This window comes from Scomber japonicus, chromosome 14 (genome assembly GCF_027409825.1).
Source record: "Scomber japonicus isolate fScoJap1 chromosome 14, fScoJap1.pri, whole genome shotgun sequence".
In the NCBI taxonomy this organism is placed as follows: Eukaryota; Metazoa; Chordata; class Actinopteri; order Scombriformes; family Scombridae; genus Scomber; species Scomber japonicus.
Window position 1 is genome coordinate 33402143 of NC_070591.1, and position 16454 is coordinate 33418596.

Consider the following 16454-nt stretch of genomic DNA (forward strand, 5'->3'; position numbering starts at 1 on the left):
CAGATATTACACTTCTGTGGACAAACATGGAGGTCTGCACCAAAATGTCTATAAAGCATCCACTAACACAGAGCAGCATGGCCCTTTACAGCTCAGGAGGAATGGGGAGGGAGAAGAGATAGATGAGGCACATCTGTGAGTTGAGGGAGGGAAGAGTAGAGATAGACAGCATGGAGGAGAAGAGAGAGAGAGGTGAGAGTGAGCAGGATGTGAACCCTGCAGTGCTGAGAGGAAAGGTGACTGTCACTCAGAAGCTGGATCCTTAACTGAATAGTTTACCATGTGACACCAATGATTGAAAATATTTACTTCAGTATTTGAATGTTGCCACATTTCAAAGGGAACTGGACTATTTGTATTTCCTGAAGGAAATACATGTGAGTGCTGGAGGCTGGAGTGTGTACTGATGCTATGAACAATAAATGAATTCAGGCACAGAAAACATCTGCTCAGTGAGCTGCACAGCTTGATGTTGAAATAATAATGTTTATGACACAGTGTGTGTGGGAGAAGTTATGTGCTACAGAGTTTTCTCTTATAATAAGTAGAGAATGTATTTTGTGTAAAAAGTAAAGACAGAAGCGGCTCAAACTCATGAAGCTCAACAAGAGTCTGCATGAGTGTGAAATGGAAATGAGAGAGTGGAGGAAAAAACAAGAGGTAGAATAAGTGCTGCCAGTATGAACAATCACTTACTACACAATTAAATAGAATTGATTTGGGATCCAGGTAGCAGGAAGCTGTGTGAAATCAATTTCAAAAATCAAGTAGAAAAAGTGTTTCCTGTATAAAATGTGTGTTATTGCTGAAAGCTGCAATTTATTTGGTTCATTGCTGAAAAAAAACCAACAAACTTGGAAGCTGAAATGTAACAGCAGCAGAGCTGGAAGCTGAAATGTAACAGCAGCAGAGCTGGAAGCTGAAAGAAACTAAAAACTGAAATGCATGCTGGAACCTGAAATGAACTGCCTGAAAATGTTGAGTAAAAAAAGTTTGTATGAAATGAATTGGATTATAAATACAGAACAGATGTGAGCTGGAGATCACTGACAGAGATTAAACTTTCAACTGAAGTTTACAAATGTGCAAAATATAGTTTTATATATTGTTATATATTGTTATATATTGTGTCTCATTGGCAGCTTTATATCAGGCTTCACACTTCGTTCACAGCACCAGTCAAAAGTTTCAGTTTCTTCTCAAACAATGCATGCTGGGAAGTCTTCTAACATGTTGATTATGTTTCTTTAGGAACTTTATTTAATATAATGGAACAGTCACAGAGAACATCCAGCTAACGGCAACATAACATCAGCACAACTTTTATTTTGGAACAGTTTTTGAACCACTAGTCTACAGCACATGTTGAAGGCTCCATTTAAAGCCAGCCTGCTGCTTTATGATGGAGATGGAAAGCTACTAAGTGGACATGAGTTGGGATTATTTAGTTAAAAAATATTTATTATAATCCTACTGATAGAATTAGAGAGCAGGATGTTTGTCGTTCCGTCCGTCCGTCCGTCCGTCCGTCCTTCCTCCAACCACCTCTATCTCCTTGCAAGGTTTAGGGAGCCAGACATTACATAAGGCATTTTTTCGCATTTCATTTTTTGTCAACTTCAATTTCTATTTCGATATTAAATAAATAGTCTGCAGTTGTACTTTTTAAACACAATCCACACAGTAGCTAATGCTAATGCTAATGCTACAGTTTGTTAGTTACTCACCCATACAGCCGTCCATGTAATTATCCTTCCGCGACATGAATTCGTATTATGTTCCTCTTGGTCTCAGGGTTCAGAGCCGTTCTGTTCCAGTTAAATAATAACTGGCCTAACAAAAACTGTGATTTATGAATGAATACACACGCTGCGGACAAACACACACATACACACTCTCTCTCGCTCTCTCTCTCACACTCACACACACTCACTTCTGGCGGTAGTATTTTTTTTTGGTGGTTGGATAATGTTCAATTACTGTTGATCTTCTTTTTTTGCCAGGGCCCAAATGTGTTTGGGACACATACTTACTGTGACCTTCATATACACACTGCTTTAATCTATGAGCGTGTGTCTATGTTCTAGTATTTCTTATTAACAGTGTGTTAATGAATGAGAGGCTGCATGTTGGGTTTCTCTCTGACACATTATCAAAGAAACTTCACATTCACAGTACACACGGTTCACAGTGGCTGTCAGCACACAGCACTGCATGAATACCAAGGAAGTCCAGATGGACCTCAGGGAGGAGGACAGGGGTTGGGAGGGGGGGGGGGGGGCGTTCAGGGATGGTTTATGTAATAATAACTTTGATAAAAGTTTGCAGAATTACTGTGATCTCCATACTGTAAAATGAATTTAGATGTAGATGTCTTACAGCGTGTACAACTCTATCAGTGAGATAAAACCACAACCAGGACAGACGGCTACCAGTGAGGCTGAGGAGAACAGGATGCTGAGTGAGAGTGTTAACTAAATCAGCTGTAGTGAAGATGTCATTTATTGATTGAGACAGTTTGTGTACTGAGCTCATGGTTGGATACATGCTGCAGGATCATGTGATTTAGATGATCCAGGTTTGGTGTAGTAACATTAGAGTGGAGGGAACAAACCACAGCTGTGTGCATTGGATCCAGAGACATACTCATGTCTTAGAGACTTGACCCAGCTAAACCTGAGTGCTACAACTAAATCTGAGGTCTAAACCCAACGTGACAGTACTAGTATTCCTGATTATTCATCCTGATCCATGTGATCACAGTCAAGCACCACTGACACTGTACTGAAGATGTTGGTTGAGATGTATTTGTCTGAGTTGGACTTCATTAAAAGTCAATAGCTACAATATCTTTGTGCATCTACCATATGAGCAATTTGGGCAAGTGCCCAGGGGCCCTTGAGTTGAGCAGAGAGGGGCCCTCAATGATGGAAGGAAAAAAAGGCTCCATAGAAATATAACACAAGGCTTGACCCATTCTTTTGATGTGGATAGTTAAAGTCACTTTAGGAAACCTACAGTAGTATGTCACAAATGAAATATGTAGAAGTTTTGATGGCTGGACAAGTGATGATTGGTTAGCAAGCCACAATGTACTGTGGTTAGTTTGTATGGATGAGTGTGAGAGGGAAACATGATCAACTGATAGAATGAGCTTGAGTTTCACTGGTAGTACTTAGGGATGGGCATTTGAATACATTTTCTTGATCGATCATCGGGAAAATTAACGTTCAATTATCCATTAATCTTTTTTTTTTAATCTTAAAAATGCCATGATACGAGACGCTTGTAAAAACAGCTGAGCCTGAAGCTCCGAGCCAAACCTCTTCACTTATCAATCAATAGAGCACTCTTAAACACAATTGAGCCTCTTTTAGAAGCTCTTCCAAAAAACAATCAAATCTAATAACAACTTAATAAAAAAAAACATAATATTTTGACTGACAGTTTTTGCCAAAATATAACGTTAAAGGACTCCAAAATGCACCCAGCTGAGCCGAGAGAGAGACAGAGATAGTGTTACTTCACAATTCTGCTTATTTAACTAGAGCCTCATAAAACAACCAGAGTGACTCAGCTAAAGGCTACAGTGGTGACTGTCAACTGCTAACAAAGTAAAGTAACTCCAGCCTACTGATTCTTGTTGATTAGCATGTTAGCATGCTCAGGGATCAGTGAGCGCAGCCTGGTGATTAGCATGTTAGCATGCTCAGGGATCAGTGAGCGCAGCCTGGTGACAGTCAGTCCAGCAGCTGAAACGCTCAGACGGGACCAAAGTAGCCGAGATGCAGAGGCATTGTGGTGCTATGCTGGGTAGCCTGGCCAAGGTGCAGGGTTTACAATGAACTACGTCATTTTTAGTTTGAAAATGTCCCACGCTAAACTTAGCCTTGACCTCTTCATGTTTACGTTTGATATCTACGGCAGCTGGTAGGTAGCTGAGCCGTTTTCTCTGTCAAATATCGCCCCCCATTGGTAAGATGAAATTCATTGCATTGCTTCAAGACTCACACTACGCAACACAACTTCTATTTGAAACCAGCATTTGATCGATAAAGATGTCATGTGATGAACATTTTTAACGATCAATTATCTACCATCGATTAATCATGCCCATCCCTAGTAGTACTACCCTAGCCTTGGCTATGTGAAGCTACTGTACTGTGCTAACTGATAACATCAGAATGCTAACACTAACTACACACAAACTACAGCTGAGGATGATGGGATTGTTAGCAGTTTTGCATAAATTTGGTAATAAAATCTATATTAATGAAAAAATAATGGACAAAGTGAAACTTGGAGCTGGTGATTGTGTTATATAAGTCAGACATATTTAAAGTCATCCTCACAGGACCATGAATGTCTGGACTACGTTTCATAGTAATCATCCAACACACATATCTCAACTGACTGACTGACACTTCCTTCTCTAAAAAAGTTACACAATCACACACACACACATTCCCTGCACAGCATCCTGACCCATGCAGCCACAATAATGAGTCAATAAAAACAATATAATACTATATACATTACTACAATGACTATATACAGTAACAGAAACCTCAGAGTTTGATGTCCTGATTGTCATGAATGCAACCTGCTCATCATAGAAACACCTTTGAATCTTTTCCCATCACAGTCATATGTTGGCTCTGTTGCTGCAGTCAGCAGCTTCATTGCCTTTGGAAGCAGAAACCGTGTGTGTGTGGTGTGTGTGTGTGAGCGAGTTTCACTTGCAAGAAGATGATTCAGTGACTAGAAAAAACAATCTTCCCCCTGCAGGAGTGAGCTCTCTCTTTCCATTTCCATGTGTGTCACTTCATAAGCAGGTGCATGCAACAACTCCATTTACACTGTTTGCTTTGCATGTGAACACATTAAAGAGAAGGAGCTTAAAGCGTGATATAGAACCCAGCATGTGATCACGTGTGTCAGGAGGACGGTAGCAGCATCACCCACACCACCGAGCTCCTTCCACAAATATCATCTCATAGTTGAGCATAATACATGATAGCACAAAGTTCCACTAAGATACACACTGATCATGACTAATCTAATGCAAAGCAACAGGCCTACCTTGGTTCATGTCTATGCAGTGAGTGAAAAGCACTGAATGACAATGATTATAGATCTGAGGATGTGATGATTGTAGTGTTGTTTTTGGCGGCCTATTTTACTTTTAGTTTTAGTCTAGTCTTTGTGTCAAGCGGTCGTTTTAGTTTTTATTAGTTTTAGTCATGTTCATACTCCTTTTAGTCTAGTCAAGTTTTAGTCGACGAAAAGTCTGAGCATTTTAGTTTTAGTCAGAATTGTCCCTGACTATTTTAGTCTAGTTTTAGTCAGAATTGTCCCTGACTATTTTAGTCTAGTTTTAGTCAGAATTGTCCCTGACTATTTTAGTCTAGTTTTAGTCAGAATTGTCCCTGACTATTTTAGTCTAGTTTTAGTCAGAATTGTCCCTGACTATTTTAGTCTAGTTTTAGTCAGAATTGTCCCTGACTATTTTAGTCTAGTTTTAGTCAAAGAAAACTGTATTAATCTCTTTTCAGTAATGTTATTCTATCTAACCCCGTCAATATAGTATAAGTACCTAGTGGTAGAGAGATGGAACTGTAACCTCCTGGAGGTGTTATTTTAAGAGGAAGAGGGAGATACACGGCGATATTGGGCAATAAATCAGTCAGAAAAATTATCTTGCATTTTAATAACCTACAATAAAAACTAAACAAAATATTTTTGTCTCGTTTTTATTCGTCAACAAAATGGGATTACACATTTTATTATTGTTATCGTCACGTGACCAGCATTTTCGTTTCGTCTCGTCTCGTTTTGGTCACGTGATAAAGGTTCGTTGACGAAGATTTTTCGTCATAATTTTCGTTGACGAAAGCAACACTAGATGATTGATAAATATGCTCTCTGCCAATCACATCACTTTTCATAAATTTGAAACAGCTGAGCCAATCACAGACTGGCAAGAGAAATGATAGCATAAATGTGCAGCTGAAGGCAGATAGTTGCTGTTGTAGTTAGTTTGTGACAATGACAATCATAGTTTAAGACAGGATAACAATAATAGCTTGTAGCTATTGCTTTGTTGCTGTGTTGTATGATTGATTCCAGCTGATAGTATTTCAAGTATCACTTTTGCCAGAAAAGTAAAAAAGTGGGCATAATACACAAGACTGAAGACTGTGTTTGTGTGTGTGTGTGTGTGTGTGTGTGTGTGTGTGTGTGTGTGTGTGTATGTGTGTGTTTGTCCTGTAGCAGTCTTTGTGGTGGTGTTGTGGTAAACAGTGTTACACCTTTGCATAAAACAGCCATTATGCAAGGTCTGCAGATCCATCAACAGTAGGGGAGGGAATCACCAGGGGCTCCACCATACCATATTATACTTGTGTCACGATACAATATTATTGCGATTTTAAATATATTGCGATATGCTGCAATATGCTATATTGCAGTTATCTTTTCTCACCTGCAAATCATATCCCCAAAGGAAAAAAAATTCATTTGCAATTCCTGTAATATATACATATATATATACATATATATATATCGATACAATATTGATACAATATTGCCATGCATTGCCATGCAAAATATCGCAATACTACGCTGTATCGATTTTTTCCCCCACCCCTACTGCACAGCTGTAATTAAATTCCTCTCTTCCAAAGATTTTGTCGGCATAGACGCCTTTATTTAGCAGTAGACTGACAGGAAACATGGGAGAGAGAGGGGTGTGTGACATGCAGCAAAGCACCTCCGATCGGGAGGGACCACTCAACCACCTGCGCACAATTCATACAGTATTATTAATTCAGCGTGCAGTCCTGACACTGGCTAAAAATCTCTCTGCATTGGAGACAAGGACAAACTGATGTCTTGCCAGCCAGAAGGGGGAGGGGGGAAGATGGGGGGGGGGGGGTTATTCTGTGTAACAACATTTATGTTAGTACAGCCACTTCTTACAGTCTCACACACACATTTCTCCTCAGCAAGCCTGGTGACCAACTGAAGAGAACGGCGAAGCGATAGGAAGTGACATCACCCACAGGTCAAAGGTCACTGTGTGAAAGAAAAATGAACTAAATAAAAGCTCCCCATAAAAAATACACAAAAACAAATATAAACAAATATATACATTAGTTATACAAAGATGAAACCTGCTTCTGTTTTTAGAAGATCTGCTCACTCACATGCATGATATTCATATAATATCCATATGGACTTAGAACAACGTAACTGTGATTAGATTGATTAGATTGTGATTCCTCTATCAGTATCATAGTATTTATTGTTTTTGACTCTTTGGAGATCATTGAGTTTATTCATGGGACTTGACATGATTTGACAGCCAGTTGTTTGTCAGAGGTGCTGATACACAAAGAGTCACAATCACAACACACCCACATCAGGGAGGATACACTTTCCTTCACTGATGTGACATAATTAGGCTGCGAGGGCTTAATATCAGTCACCAAAGAATGTATTTATATCTTCATGTCCCACTTGTTTCCAAAGCCTCTGTATCGCTTCACAGTTCTAAAAATGTCTTCATGAAGTCCTTTTACTGCAGAAGTGTTTGTAGTGTTTAGAATGTGTTTACTCTGCACTAAGCTGAAGATTGTAGGTAGAATATTGATGATACACTCATGTCAGTATCATCAGCTGCTATGAGAATGAACATATTACTGAATATATAGAATGTCTGTATTTCCTCTGTGTTATAAGGGACCCCTTGCTATACTATATAAATGGTAACTTCAAATCTAAATGGTTGAAATGCTTTTTACACCTTTTTTAGAAATACATTTATGACCTATTTAATGTGTTTAGAAGAAAATGTCTGAATTCACTTTACACGGTCTTTAACCCTCACTTACTGTTTGGGTCACATTTGACCCATTTCAACAATTTAAAGCAACATAAACACCCTAAATATTTTTTTAAGCCTGAAATTTTATGTTTTTTTTCTGAAGTGGCACAGTGCAACATTTTTAATATATTTCAAAATATTGTATTTTTATGCAGCTGGTATATACATTTTTCACATAGAGTTAATGGTCATGAATCCTACCATTCAAAGGTTGTATCCTTCACTTTCAATTGGTTAATAGAAATAATTATGGCTGTAATGTTCTTGTTTTAGATAACATGATATTATAATAATATAGTGTGATTCTGAAGGTATTTTCATTGTCAACGAATAGCATCAAACCACAAGAAAACATGAATTTGATATAGTCACTAGGTCAGAATATGAACAGTATGGAAGTGAAAAGTGAAATGAAAGACCTTTTATAAGTTATGAAACCCCCAAAACATTTTTAGAGATGAACAAAACTTACTAAAGGTCAATTAAAAATAATGAAAGGGCTCGAGTCATATAATATACAGTGTAGTCTTTGTGAACCTAAATCAGACTTGCTTATCTCTGATGTTGTTTGGGTAATGGCTTCTCTGTGCTGTTCTACACACACTGCTGACTTGTGCAATACTGCATCAGTTTGTCTTTAAAGAGAAATCTTTGTTTGTTGTTGTAGGGGCTGAAGCAGCTTAGAGCAGGAACACTGTGTTAAGACTTTGGCAGTTCACTAAATTACAGCCAGCTGCCTGTGAAATAACTGTGTTTCCACCTGCTTCTTTGTTTGTCCTTAATGTCTTCTTCGAGACATTCACCTACCCTAAAAAAAACAACAATCCACCAGGTGTCAAAGCAGCACTCATAAATATTAAGTACAGAGGCTGAAAAACAAGAAGATAAGGAATGTTAGAAAACAAACCTTTTTAGTGGAAAAGTTTCTCTTCTCTGAGGTCAGTCCGGAGTCTGTGCATGATCTTCTGGGAACCATGGATATCCTCGTTTGATGGAATTCCATGGAAATCTGAGATACTTTGTCTTGGAGCAAAATATTGATTTAGTGGAATATAAAATCTGCTGCAGTGATATGACTTGTCAAACATTGTATTGAGAGTTTTAGAAACATGAATATCCTCAGTAACTTCTACATTAATGTGGACAGTAGTTGTTGAGGTGAGATATGTTGTTTTGGGCCACAGCAGTGGACCCAGAATGTCATCAAAGCAAACTTGATGGTAGAATGTGTTCACCTGTACGTAAACTCTGACACATAGGTACGAACATTTTGAAGACAGGGATGGTGAGGTGGTGAATTAAAGCTAGATTGTATCTCATGCATTTAATTCAACTTAATATCAAAAATGAATCATTGATCCCCATTATCTTTCTATATATACACACTTTTACTCACAGCCTTTAGTGTTCCTGTCAGGATTACTCCAATGTCAGTTCTCCTCTGTCCCATTGTCTCCATGCCTCCTGAGTTTGTAGCCACTTCAAACTGCTTTAACAATCTGCATTGGCTTAAATCCAGGAATGGTTTGGTATTGTTTAAGTGTAATCATCTGATAATACTAGACTCTCATATATCTCTGGGGATGGACATAACTGAAGCAGTGATGTATGTAAAATCTCAGTTTTCAGTCATACTACATGCTGCTACTGTTCCAACATATTTAGAATTTTTAGCTCTGAAAATCAACACAGAGTCTAATGATTCAATCACTGTAGTGGGAGTGTACAGATCCCTCTGCCATAGATTGGTTTTGCGTAAATTGGTTCAATTCAGAACTGCCAGTCTCAGGTGAGCTCAGCCTAAACTAGCTGACTACTGTTTCCATCCCACTGAGAGATGGGTGCAATAAAATTAATTTAATACAATTATTGATCCTACAAGGCCAAATCTTAAAAGACCTCACACAGAAATGGACTCTAATAGATGTAATCCCCTCCACTTGAGATGATAAGATTGGTGCCTCTGGTGTATTTGAGCTGGCTATCAACGATCATTGCCTGGAGGTTTGCGTTAAAAACACAAAATTGAAAAGAATACCATCTGTTTAGTCACTGAGATGAACAAATAAGCCTTTTTAAATGGCCTGTTTTATACACTGCTTAAAGCAATGGTTGGGCATAATTTGAACCTAGCGTCATATGCACCATGACATGATCTAAAAACCACCTCAGCCCTTTTTTTCATTTGGTCGCAAATTAGTAGAGTTAGAGCCATCAGCCGAATGGCTTAGTACAGGCGCTAATGGGACCACCAGTGTATCTGGTAAATGACCCCACTAATAATGCCTGGATTGTTATCATACTTCTACATTAGTACAAATAGGCTCTTTACTCATAAATCCATGCATTGAAAAGTTTGTAAGTACACCAGGAGTTTATTAAAATAACACTTACCTGATGGCTTTTACTCTGCTGCTACTGCTAAAGCTGGAAACATTGTCGAAATCTTGCGAGATCCCACACAGAGCACATCTAGAGAGATCTGTGCAGGATTTCAGTGATTGCGCGAGATTTAGGAAATGGAATACAAAAAAAGAGCAAAAATTAAGATACAAAAAAACAACAACTACCGTAAATTCTGGACTATAAGCCGCTACTTTTTTCCCACACTTTGAACACTGCGGCTTCTACTACGGTGCGGTTAATGCATGTTTTGTTTTTTTCGTGGTGCCAAAAACATTTTGTTGTTACGTACTATTATTATTTTTTCACTTTGATACACGTTGTTGTCCGACTCGTTCATAGGAGAGAACGGGAGAGTTTGCTCAGTGGGTAAGTTTTAATTCAAAGTTTTCCAATACAAGATGTAGGCTACAATGACGAGGTAGAACAAGGTAGATTACTCAAGTAAAAGTAAGACTTAGTTTAATGACTTAGAAGTCGCCAGATGACTTACTTTAACGAATTTCGTTTATATAGTTTATATAATGCAGATTTGTAAAATATTACTTTTATGAGGGTCACAGTCACAGACAATAAACTTACCATTTGATAATTGTGGTAGCAGCGGTGCAGCAGATGTAATGAAGTCCACGCAGCACGCTGGATGTAAACTAATATTAAGCCTGTATCCTATTCATTATAATGTCCATGGACATACATTGAGTTCTTTTGCCTTAATAATGACAAAATAATACACCAAAAATGGTCGGATTGGGAACCCGTATGCATAATGTCTCCTCGTTGCATTAGTGTTGCTTGAAATGACCAGGGCTCAGCTAGTGTTGCCTTTTAAAACATCGTTGATTTCCTGGGATTCCCTGGAAAATTGGCTTCTTTTCCTTCAAATAATCCGGACTTTAGGGGGCAAACGTGCTTGGGCACGGTACGAGCGCCTAGTGCGCCCTAAATGAACAGTGTGTAGTCAGAGTAGCCGCGGGGGGGGGGGGGTTGCGTGCAGTAATGCCTGCCTGAACTGTCCTGTCCTGCTGTCTGAACGGTCCTGTCCTGCTGCTTGAACTGTACTGTCCTGCTGTCTGAACTGTCCTATCCTGCTGTCTGTCCTGCTGTCTGACCTGTCCTGCTGCTGTAACTGTACTGTCCTGCTGCCTGTCCTGCTGTCTGACCTGTCCTGCTGCCTTAACTGTACTGTCCTGCTGCCTGAACTGTCCTATCCTGCTGCCCGTCCTGTTGCCTGAACTGTCCTGTCCTGCTGCCTGAACTGTCCTATCCTGCTGCCTCTCCTGTCCTGCTGCCTGACCTGTCCTGCTGCCGTAACTGTACTGTCCTGCTGCCTGAACTGTCCTGTCCTGCTGTCTGAACTGTTCTGTCCTACCCAGGTTTACCTGAAAGCTACTCTGGATAATTACAAGATTAGATTGTTATGCTGCTAATTCAGCTGCATCTGCATGACTATACCATTAAAGATCATTCATTTAAGTTTATTTGTGTGAACAGACTATTTTATGTATCAATGGAGCCTTACATAGAGCACATTTCTATATCAAATATCACATTTCATTTTATGTTCCCGCCAGAACACTTTAAATGTCTTTTTTGACATTTTCCTGATGTTTCCCCCAATATTGTATCCAATGTCCTCCATAATACCCTCCCTTTGACCCTATGAAGAATTACATAGGATCATGTTTATTACAAATAGTCAACAAAAACTGTGGTTAACATGTGTTGTAGGTCAGTTACTGCAGCATCACACACTGATCTACAGCTGATCTACAGGTAACCTACAGCTGATCTACAGTTGATCTTCAATTTAAACAGCTGATCTACAGGTAACCTACAGCTGATCTACAGTTGATCTTCAATTTAAACAGCTGATCTACAGGTAACCTACAGCTGATCTACAGTTGAGCTTCAATTTAAACAGCTGATCTACAGCTGATCTTTAGTTTAAACAGCTCATCTCTTCTTTGAAAATGCCCAGCAGGTCCTCATTAGTTTTCCCACAATGCAACGCGCATCTGTCATGGCTGCTCACTGATGCCACTTGCAGCACATGGGTGGGAACAAACATTTCATATCTGTCTGAGGAAAAAGCACTTGGCTCATTAATAACGCGACTAATCTCCGGTTTGACCCGGGACCGTCCTGACTGAACACATCGGCTCAGAGGCATTCAGACATGCTGCTGGACGCGCAGATGTGCGTCCTGCGGGGCTTTGTAACAAGCAGCGAGACAGCGGAGTGGAAGCAGACTGTTACCAAGACTGCAGGTGAGACACCAGACTGTCTTTGACTTCTATCAGCACATAGCTGTTTAACCAGGTGAAGAGCAGGTTATGATGTGTGATGTGAGCCGAGCGAGGCGACATGTATCACCGCGGTGTGTGCGAGTCTTCTCCCGCTAAACTGTCATGTTAACTGTAACATTAGTGCTTCATTGTCATGCGGAGGAAAGCTACAGCCACAGTTAAGATGAATATAAATTAATTCATTGGCTGTTTTTCAAGCTGTTATGATGTTTGTTTTGTGTTAAGCGAGCTGTTAGCCGGTCTCCGTAGGGTTTGTACCTCGCACCAGACTCCATTCAATATTTGGCTGATTTTAAGTTATCCTGCTGTATGGTACGACTACATGCTTTATGGAGTGATAATTGATAGCGGTTGTTACATTTGTAGGTAGCTTTGCAATTCGGCACACATGCCACATATGAATGTATGCTTATTAATAGAAAATGCCAACTTTTGTTGTGAACATAAGCTAATATTAGCTTGAGTTCACACAGTTTGCTCACGCTTCTGGGAGGATAATATGATGTTATTCCGACTGAGGTTTTGCTAACGGAGGTTTGGACCGAGAGCTAGCTCAATGCAAAATCTTACCCCGTCGAAGTCAACTACATTATTGACACGGACTGTAGAATATCAGAGTATAGCGTGACGGCTTCATTTCACACATCTGTGAACATCTGTAACACGGGACCCGAGCACCGAGTCGGAGCTGCCCGGCATGGCCACACACACACGCATACAGAGGACACTGCTCTCTGTCTCCGGGTTGACCCGCTTTCATCGCCTCGGTGCCTCTCCTGTCACAGTGCTGTCAGACTGATGGTTGGATAGATGGAGGGAAACTTCAGTTATGGATGAACAGCAGCACAACCATTCAACAGTAGCTCATAAGACTACCATGTATGTACAAATATTACATATCTGTCATTATTGAAGAATTAGAAGATGAAAGATCTGTCAGGTGTCAGTCTGTAAAATGAAGTAGGCTAAAATGTCTCATTTTATCATGATTTTTTCTTGAGGTTTTCACTTCAAAGAGACTAGCCTATATTTGCAGTGATATTTTTGCATGCTGTAATTGCAAGATTGTAAAATATTGAATATTTCATTTGAAAACACATTGATTGAAGCAGCACTCGCATACAATAGAGGTTTAAGACTCCATATTGTGCTGCGAGGCTGGAGCTGTGTGATTTATGGAGGGAGAGGAGCTGCTCAGTCAGAGCTCTGCAGGCTGAACTGCAACATATATTCATTATCCATCCATCTGTTGATTATTTTCTCAATTCATCGATAAGTTGTTTGGTCTTTAAAAATAAAAGCATAAAATTGTTAAGACAAAAAAAAAAGAAAAATCAATGACATGCAGATCATACTTGGATGTTTTGTCCTGACCAACAACCCTAACATAGTCCACTAACTGACACTTTTTCTTAGTGATTCATTTTCTGTCCATCAACTATTTAATTAATCGACTAATTGATTGTGAAGCACAATGGTTGCATGTTTGAGAATGACATTTCAGAGCAGGTGACTCCTCATCTGTAAATGTAAAAAAAATCATATGAACCTCAAACTGAAGTTAAGCCACTGCCTCAGTGTCAGTCTTAGAAGAGAGTATCAGTGGTTTGAGTCTTGATTCAAATCATGACACTTAATCATAATGATTCCGAAGTGCTCTAAATCCAATACAGAAGTTAATATACTGTAAGGTAGTAATGGTTATTCAGCAGTAGTATAATCATTAAACAGTCCTGCTCAGTGATTTGAAACATTGTCATTTAATCATTGTGGGTGTTTAGAAGAAAAAAGAAATTTTAAAGATTAGGGCCCGACTGATACTGGATTTTTGAGGCCGTTGCTGATACTGATGTTAAAGAGTAAAAAAAATCTGATATGTCAGCCAATCATTTTACATATAAACCATATATACACAAACATACATTTTTGCATTGATCCCTTAAATGTAGTTATCAAACACTTGTGACAAAGAAATGTAATGAAGGCATGACAGTTTACATTTTGACAATAAACTTTATTGTATAAGATGACATCAATACACTGAAACAGTGAACTACACTGAGAATTGAATCATTTATAAATAACTAGAAGTAACTAAACTAACTAAATAAGAGAAAATATATTTAACTTGAACTAAGAAAAGGGATATGTTGATACCGATAAATCTGTGATAGGCCAATATCGACCGATAATGTTGGCTGACCAAGATATCGGTCAGGTTCTATTAAAGGTATGTGGTTTAATTTATGATCTACAGTAATCCCACCTCAGTGTGTCACATACACACAGGTTGTGACATAAATAAGACTAAAATCTACAGTTTTGATTAGACATCTTTCTCTTCTCTTACATTAATAATGTATTTTATTCACTCAGTTTTTTTCCACTTATCTCTGTTTCAGCTGTTTTTGGATTACTGATACGATACTGTCAATAAAACGCTCTCTAAAACATATATTTCACAGTAAAAGTCATCCATTAGCTCAGTAGCATCCTTTCCTTTTCTGGAAGGCTGTTAGTGTGAAAAAGCTGCAGGAAGTGTCAAGTTGTATTGATGGGAGCTTTAGCTGCTATTGGAACTGATTGAAAATTGATTAAATGAAAACATGATTTCTGTTTAAAAGCAGAAACTCTGAGCATAGTCAGTCTTTATTAGAAGTAGTCTTTATTAGGTTGTGCTGGCAGGCTTGATCATTATTACACCTGCTTTTCATTTGTGCCTAACCTAGCTGTGTAACATCATTATCACTTTAACACCTAAACCTACTGTCATGTTAAACTACACGTATACTGGAGTCACATGCAGAGAGGAAACATGTCTAAACAGCCTGATCACAGGACAAACACTCTGAAGGAATGTATGACTACTGAAATAGATGGAGGTGTATCAGACTGTATCAGACTGTAACACTAACAGTCTGTAACAGTCTGTAACAGACTGTAAAAGACTAACAGACTGGGCTGTATCAGGCTGTATCAGACTGTAACAGACTGTAACACTAACAGTCTGTAACAGACTGGACTGTATCATACTATATCATACTATATCAGACTGCAACAGGCTGTAACAGGCTGGACTGTATCAGGCTGTATCAGACTGTAACAGACTGTAACACTAACAGTCTGTAACAGGCTGTAACAGACTGGACTGTATCATACTATATCATACTATATCAGACTGCAACAGGCTGCAACAGGCTGTAACAGGCTGGACTGTATCAGGCTGTATCAGACTGTAACAGACTGTAACACTAACAGTCTGTAACAGGCTGTATCATACTATATCAGACTGTAACAGGCTGTAACAGGCTGGACTGTATCAGACTGTATCAGACTGTATCAGGCTGTATCAGGCTGTATCAGGCTGTAACAGGCTGTAACAGGCTGTATCGGACTGTATCAGACTGTATCGGACTGTATCAGGCTGTAACAGGCTGTAACAGGCTGGACTGTAACAGGCTGTAACAGGCTGGACTGTAACAGGCTGTAACAGGCTGGACTGTAACAGGCTGTAACAGGCTGGACTGTAACAGGCTGTAACAGGCTGGACTGTAACAGGCTGTAACAGGCTGGACTGTAACAGGCTGTAACAGGCTGGACTGTATCAGACTGTATCAGGCTGTATCAGGCTGGACTGTATCAGGCTGTATCAGGCTGTAACAGGCTGTAACAGGCTGGACTGTATCAGACTGTATCAGGCTGGACTGTATCAGGCTGTAACAGGCTGTAACAGGCTGGACTGTATCAGACTGTATCAGGCTGTATCAGGCTGGACTGCATCAGGCTGTATCAGGCTGTATCAGGCTGGACTGTATCAGACTGTAACAGGCTGTAACAGGCTGTAACAGGCTGGA

General features: G+C 39.4%; 1 protein-coding gene across 1 annotated transcript in view; it reads left to right on the forward strand.

The window, feature by feature from the left end:
* The first annotated feature begins 12327 nt into the window (after positions 1 to 12327).
* Positions 12328 to 16454, forward strand: part of ttc27 (tetratricopeptide repeat domain 27) — a 93583-nt gene continuing 89456 nt past the window's right edge. The window contains exon 1 of the mRNA XM_053333630.1: positions 12328 to 12561. Coding sequence (XP_053189605.1) covers positions 12471 to 12561 — 91 coding nt within the window. The 5' untranslated portion in view covers positions 12328 to 12470. The remainder of the gene's footprint in view (positions 12562 to 16454) is intronic.